The 7,802-nt window shown below is 40.9% G+C and overlaps 1 protein-coding gene across 9 annotated transcripts in view; it reads left to right on the forward strand.

Moving 5' to 3' along the window:
* LOC118332462 (disabled homolog 2-interacting protein-like) overlaps window positions 1-7,796 on the forward strand; it is a 114,623-nt gene extending 106,827 nt beyond the window's left edge. For 7 of the 9 annotated variants that reach the window (XM_035667756.1, XM_035667757.1, XM_035667760.1 and 4 more), the window contains 4 exons: window positions 399-536; window positions 5,676-5,878; window positions 5,969-6,056; window positions 7,440-7,607. In XM_035667756.1, the coding sequence (XP_035523649.1) occupies window positions 399-536; window positions 5,676-5,878; window positions 5,969-6,056; window positions 7,440-7,607 (597 nt within the window). Of the gene's footprint in view, window positions 1-398; window positions 537-5,675; window positions 5,879-5,968; window positions 6,057-7,439 lie in introns of all 9 variants that reach the window. The other 2 variants (XM_035667754.1, XM_035667758.1) reach the window with 2 other exon arrangements.
* The last annotated feature ends 6 nt before the right edge of the window (window positions 7,797-7,802 follow it).

A 7,802-nucleotide genomic window follows, 5' to 3' on the forward strand; every position in this document is an offset into this window, starting at 1 on the left:
CACTCTCTCTACTCATCTGTCCATCAGATAACTGGCAGATAGAAGCACACACACAACTGCTAGTATCTGCCTCCAGGCTATTTCAATTTCACTCATTTAATCTTGAAGTATTTACATTCCTTGCAGCTAGTACGACACTGTGCGCGTGCACACTCACACATGTTTGCATCAGTGCTTTGAAGTGTGTGCTCTGGTGTGTGCGTGAGCTTAAAGACAGGAGTGTGTCTCCATTCCACCTGCTGCTTTTCAATCCAGATGAGTTGGTGCATTTCAAGCTTATTTCTGTTGTTTCTGTGCTGTTATTGCAACCTGCCTCCCCTTCCCCTCCCTGTCACTTGCACTCAGCTCATGTGTGTGCTTGTGTGTGTGTTTGTGTGTTGTTGTGTTGGTTTTACTAGGCCCCTTCCCCAGTGAACCCCAGTGCGCTGGACCGCACAGCAGCCTGGCTATTGAATATGAATGTGCAGTATTTAGACCATGAGGGGATGGAGCCCGAGTCACTGAGAAACAGAGAGGATCTGACTCAGGTGGAGAAGGTAACCTGCCTCCTCATCCAACCTTTGACCTTTACCAACCCCTCCTTTCACAAACCACCTCAACCTTCAGCCCTGAAACTCCCACTTAACTATCCTTCCTTTCTTTACCTCTCATTAGTTCCCACATTCACCTCCCTTCTTAAACACCCCTTCTACACTTAACAATCTGCTATATTTATTCCCACTTTGCCCTTGCCTTTCCTCTAAGCCTGAGGTCCCTTAGACATATCCAAATTGCCACTTAAAATCATAATATCTGTATTTATAACATAAAATTGAGGTAAATAGGATATATTGTGCATCAGTCTGGTTCTGTATGTGACCCCATAACACCTCAAGCTCCCATTTTCCTGAAATTGGCGTTTCAGTGATGTTCAGGCTGTTTTTTCTGGAATATTTTGTCAGCAAGCAGTGGGCCTGGTTGTGGCTGTCAACTGCAGGAAAGTCATAGCAACAGCAGTAACGGCAGAATGTAGATTACAGTCAAAATAATTGTGAGGCTAAATATAGCAGACAAGAATATCAGCGTGGTTGTCTGCAGATGCCAGTGTTGGATATTACGATAGCAAGGATTATTTTTGTTATCTATTAATCTGCAGTTTATTTTGTCAAGTCATCATTTAGTCTCCCACAGCTTGAGGAGATGTGCTCAGATGTGTCAGTCCAAAGATATTCACTATCTTTACTATCATATATGACTTGAAAAGGCTGAAATGTCTGCCATATCGCTTGAAAAATGACTAAAACAATTAGTCGATAATGAAAATCATTGCATCTTAATTTTCTGTCAATTAGTTAATGGACTAATTATTGCATTCGGAGGACTTGGCTAACAACTTCCTGTCTCAAGACATTTTCACGCTGACTAACTTAACTTTAACAAAGTTAGATGTTGTAGTTTTAACCTTCTCGTCTCTCCACACACCCCTCACAACTCCCCCCCCCCCCCCGTGTGTGTATGTGTGTGTATGCACATGCAGTACATTCACACAGACATGTTGGAGCTTGTGTGCGCTTGCATCTATGTGCGAGATAGAGACAGAAAGAGGCTTTTTGCTGCTGCTTTCCTCTGCCTACATTCCTGCTTCTCTTCTCAGCAACCTTTATAACCGTTCACCCTCAGCTTTGCCTCCATGCTTTGATTGGCTGCCACATTCTCCCCCATTTTTTTTCCATCCATAATGAATACAAACCTGTCATCCTAACATAGCTCATACTTCATGGAAGCCAGAAGCCCAGGCAGGGAGAGCAACCAAAGAAGGCAATAACTTCAGTCTTAACAAAGAAGCCGCAGCCACCTTAAAATAGCAGAGCAGCAACAAGAGAAGCATTGGGAAAACAGTACATCTTCCACAGCAGCTTAGACACAGGCTGCAGCTAATGGCCCATACAGACTTAACACTACCGTTGCCATTTTTGGCTTTCACACCCATTTGCATATACTGTATATATTCAGTGATCTGTGTCAAATTAGGGCATGCATTTGTCTTGTTAGGAGGAGTCAGGACATAGAACAGAACTTTTAATAAATAAATAAATAATTTGCTGATTTAGATGAACACTACAAAGTGCAATAATAAGATACTAGTAGTTTTTTGTTTTTGTTTTTTTAAACGCGATTTGAAATGTAATTAAATTATCCAGTTGAACAGCACTGAATATGTAAGAAGTGTTTTGTTGAATAGCACAGTAGGAAATTAATGTTACTGTTGTTATGGAAGATATGAGTTCTTTTTTATAAAACTTTTTATCATACTTTATTGCAAGATAATACCAAACTAAATTGCTTACACTGCATGAAGGAAAAACTCATCTACATAATTATACATATAAGAAATACATTTAAGAGGAACATCCTGTGCTATTGCAATTACCAAAAAGCAGGCAAAAAAATCATTAAATTCAGTACTTCAGTTATGTTACAAAATACAAAAATCTGATTAATTGTATGACTAACTTGTTAATTGTATATAATCATCATATTATTTAATTTCCTCTATTCACTAATGACAAACAAGATTCACTTGAATCCTCATAATCAAACATTTACGCCACCATCTTTAAATCTTTAGCTTATTTTCCATTTCCAAATTCCATTAAATGAGTGTCCTTTATAGATTTTGCCCCATTTCTGGAGTTAGTTTCATGCATTTTTCTAAATCTTTCTCTTTTAACAGTCCTTCCTAGTTCCATTTAGCTTTCCTTGAGTCCTGTGAAAGATGTGAGTTCAGTGTTGGTATGGTCGGAAATGTAATACTGATGATGTTAAATGTACATTTAACATCATCAGATGTAACATCGGGTGCAGATGCATCAAACCGCAGACTCTCTTTTGTCCCGAGCCCTGTTATCAATATTCAAATGTGTTAATTATATTCTTTAGTTAAATTAAATTTCACAACTGTCAACTGTCACAAAGAAAGACACTGAGATAATGCATTGTCTGTTACATATCAATCATTAGGACAGTTACAGCCTTACAGGATTTAAATACTCACATGTCCTTTGTGTCCAAAATACACACATATTTATGAGATAGACAAGTATTTATGAGAGGTCAGTGATGCAAAGGCACAGGGTTATATGTAAGCAAAACTTTTCACTCCACTCAATATTCAAACGCAGCCAAAATAGCCGATTGAACGTGTTTGTGTGAGGCTAAGATTTATACTCAGGTTTCAACGCAGCTGTTAAATAAAGAAGGAGAAGAGAACGTTCGATTAATTCTGTGTTTGTTTTTTCAAAACAGTGCATTAGAGAAAAGATTTGACCTATGTCCTGTGTTTCAAATAGATAGAGAGGATGCAGGAAAGAGAAGGTAGCCTAGGGCGGGGTTAAGGTTAAACCATGGGCCATGGGGGAGCAATGTTTGTGGAGTGGGAACACGGGCCTGTTTGTTCATTTCTTTTCTTTTATGTAAGAATACATCTGTGGTGCCATTTTAAAAGAGTTTGTTTTTAGGCTTGTGTCTGAGGGCTTCATTCCAGCAACCTGCACCAACGCAGATGTTATGAGGCCATATTTATTGTTTATTGGGTTATAACATAGCCTTGTATTTACAGTAGATTGTATTAAAAATTGTGTAAAAGTTTTAATTAACTACAAACGGTAAAACTTTTGTCAGTGGGCCAAATATTTCAGTTGGATGGCTGGATTTGACCCACGGGCCGCTATTTGCCTACCACCGGCGCACGGAAAGACATCTGGGGTACACAGTGCGACTGAGAGGCAGGACAAAGGCAGTTATAGATACAGTAGATGTCATTCACTCTCAGGGGATCTAGTGACAAGAGCAGACGGATATTAGAGATAGAGAGAGAGGAGTGGAGAAAGAGTAGAGGAGCTGATAAGATAAATCTATTTAAGGTCAATATTCCACCTGGGAAGGGGGCGGTGGCTGGGGGTTGATGGGAAAAATGTCCCCGTGGTAGGCAGGAAAGTGACATGTAAAAATAAGTAGAAGGTGACAAGGAAAGATAAATGATCTCAGCAGCATCCTAACTGTGTGTAACTGAATGTAATCATTCAGGGTGCTCTGATACACACAGTGTTCTCCATCACTTACTGCTGAATAATGAGCTGGATAATGTTCACATATAATACACACATAAACTGGTCATTTTGGTTGTTCATTTAAAAAAAAAAAAAGTTATATGAATACTATTGATTCACTGATTGGTACTTTTATTTTATTTCTCTGTTTGTTTGTGTTTGACTGTCAGCTATATAAAGGAGACTTTGAGGGTCAGATTTTATCAAATTATGACCTGATAACGTTCATAGCAGTGTGGTTCTATGGATGGCAGTGTCGGTTGAAATATCTCAACAACTACTGGATGGATCGCTATGTAATTTAGTAATGACACCCACGTCCCCTTGTGGATGAAATGTATTTTGTTTATCCTTTAAACCTTTCCTCTAGCACCATCATCAGATCAGTCCAGTGCTTTGGTTTATGACCTGCAGAGCTAATGCCATTCCCATTAACCTCAGCTGCACTCTTTGTTGAATTAATAAATGTTAGCATGCTAACACACATGCTTAACATGCTACCTGCTAAACATCAGCGTATTAACATTGTTATTGTGAGCAAGTTAGCATGTTGACGTTAGCATTTAGCTAAAAACATATAAAACATATGTTAGATTAATTCTCTAGTCAGTGCCCATGACCAAATGGATCTAGATCAGATCTGGAGTTGGTTCCCAGGCACAATGGTTGCCCACTGCTCCTAGTACTTAGAATGGGGTAAATGCAAAGTTGTACTGTGTATGATTGTATATGACAAATAAAGCTGATTTGATTCTTAAAGCCAGCCTCACAGAGCTGCTAGTACGGCTGTAGACTCCTGTACTCTCACCGGTCCTCCAGCGACACGCTGACTGACGAGAGCATCCGCTCAGTCACTATAAGAAATGTGTTTTTCTATCCAGAAGAGATTTTATTCCTCCATTCGTTTCCCCCCTCGCCTGAAGAAAACTCTTTTAAAAGCCTCTCTAAGGTCCAGTAAGAGGTCAGGGAGAGATTTTCAGGGCTTATTTCACAGACTCCTACTTCACTGGTTGCATCCCTCCCTCCACACCTCTTCTTTGTCTTTATCCATCCTTAACTTCCTTTCTTTTTCTCTCTGTTTTTTAGCCAGTTTAACCTCTCAACAGGTCACTGGTTTCAGAGCCAAACCCGAGGTCTGAATGCAGAAACAGCTGAATTTGAGTTTTTGGTTGTTTTTTTTTGCAATGAAAGCCTTGCTAGTATTGATCAAAGCTTCTCTGTGTTCGGAGTGTTTGATTGGAAAGAAAAAAAACATCATCAATTTGATTAAAATGAATGTTTTTCAAGGCTCCTATAAAGGTGTAGTTTAAAAGTGCAATAATGAAAATGGCTTGTAAATGATGCGTGTGATTCCCTGAGAGAGGCCGTCTCTCTTTTTCTAGGCAGAAATTATACTCAGTCTGAGGAACAACAGGACATAAGCTCAGACCTGATTGAGAGATTTCTTTTTCTTCTTGTCATTTATGGTAATGAAGAAGGGGATCCTGCTGATAGGATTTATAATGCCGATGATGATGATGATTATCGTGATGATAACGACAGCAGCGATGATGAGAAATCTCCTCATCTCTCCGCCTCTCTGTTCAGTACCAGCAGGAGATCGCGGTGCTGCAAGAGAAGCTGCGGGCGTCTGTGCAGAAGCTGGAGGAGTACGAGGCCCGTCTGAAGGGTCAGGACGAACAAGCCCAGAAGGTGCTGATGGAGTACCAGGCCAGGCTGGAGGAGTCGGAGGAGCGCCTGCGCAGACAGCAGGACGACAAGGACCTCCAGATGAAGGGCATCATCAGCAGGTAGGGGATGCGGCGGAAATGCAGTGCAGCCTTGTGCAACCTTTCTGTTGAGTTCTTTTAAGAGTTTATTCAAATTCATCCCTTTTCCAGGTTAATGTCGGTGGAAGAGGAGCTAAAGAAGGATCACTCAGACATGCAGGCAGTGGTAGACTCCAAACAGAAGATCATCGATGCACAGGTCAGTTTGCTCTTTGCCAAACACGCTGATAGACAGAAAATATCTAGCCTTATATACATATATCTAAATTTGTATGTCACTTGTGTCGTCTTCTTGAGGGAAACAAAGGGTCACTAAAATACAAAGAGATGTTTAATTCATAGCTGTGTCTGAGCAGAGTTTCTCAGCTCCCTCCCACTCCCTGTCTTATAAAACATACATTTACAAATGTCTTATCTAGTTTTCTGTCAACATGTAGCCCCTCTCTAATCCATGTGGTTCTTATTCATATAAAACCATGTGGAAAATCCTTCTTAGCAAACAAAAAAGTGTTGCTTTAGAGCGCTTGGCTGCAAGGAAATGTTGATTGTAATTATAAATTAAGCAGAGAATGATTGTGTGGGCATAGCTGCTGCCAGGAAGGATTAAACACTGCTCGAGTGTTTGTTACCATCGTCTGTAGATACCGTTTCTTCTATACGCCGGATAAAGTGTGCATTATATGCATGCAGACACACACAATGCAAATGTGCATCTTTGGAGATTAATGTCAAAGTGATTTTACAACAAAATGGGCGAGGGGGGGGGGGTTTGGAAAATATGCGGCAACATGACATTTACACAAACCCAGACACAGACATGCATAGATGATTAATCTCCTCCACGTAATGAGACTTTGCATCTGCAAACAAACGCGCCACAGTAAGGCAATAAGTTGTCTTCCTCGGTAAACAGGCTGAGAGAATGAAAATAAAAAACTCATTACGCAGGCAGGGAGGGAAGTTTGCTTCTGTGGCTCAGCCCTGCCCACATTATGAAATTAACACGGGAAAGCCTCGCGCAAGGAGCACTCATACGGAGAGATTTGTAAGTGGCACGTAATTTGTCACATCAATTTTCTCGTACTCACAACCGGGTACAAACGAAAATGTATGAGTGGCCGAGACCCACCACATACAGATGTCTCTTGTGAAGCACTTGATTTAAGAATTACTGTATAAATCCATCTTCTTCTGATTGTTTAAATGACAGAAATCACCTAAAATAAAAAATAAGCTTGTAACTATACTACAATCTTCTCTCATCACACCACTTGACCGCCTCTAAGTCAGGAATGGCTTTCCTTTCGCAGCTCGTATTTTTGGCATGTAATTTCGTGTAAAATTTCCTATTTATTTCTGTGATGGCACAGCGTTGACATCTGTAATATTCTCTCTTTTTTTGGGGGGTCCACTAATAACAAACTGCCACTGCTAAACGTGTCATTTTGCTACAGCAGGCCTTGAAGCTTGGTAACTCTGGCATAACCTCCACCTGGGGAGGGACAGATCATTGTGGCTTGTCTGTAAATATTGAAATAAGTTTGTTCTTTTACTGAGTCTCTGTATTTATGTGTGTGTGCAGGAGAAGCGCATAGCATCGTTGGATGCTGCCAACGCCCGTCTGATGAGCGCTCTGACCCAGCTGAAGGAGCGCTACAGCATGCAGACCCGCAACGGCATCTCCCCCACCAACCCCACCAAACTGCAGATTACTGAAAACGGAGAGTTTAGGAACAGCAGCAATTGCTAGACAGACTGGTACCTGCCCAGAGTGAGTGTCGAGTGCCTGGTGTGTACAGATATTCAACGAGAGGACGTCTACACGCATGCATGGATGCATGCCTGTTCGAAAGACTGCGAGGATGAGCGCGTGTTTTTAAAAGCAGACATACTACTTCTTGGAAGACATCTCCACTTTTTAGTCATCACTCCGAGGGGGGGGGGG

Source organism: Morone saxatilis, unplaced genomic scaffold (genome assembly GCF_004916995.1).
Source record: "Morone saxatilis isolate NCDOM2014 unplaced genomic scaffold, NCSU_SB_2.0 Contig21, whole genome shotgun sequence".
NCBI classification, from domain to species: Eukaryota; Metazoa; Chordata; class Actinopteri; family Moronidae; genus Morone; species Morone saxatilis.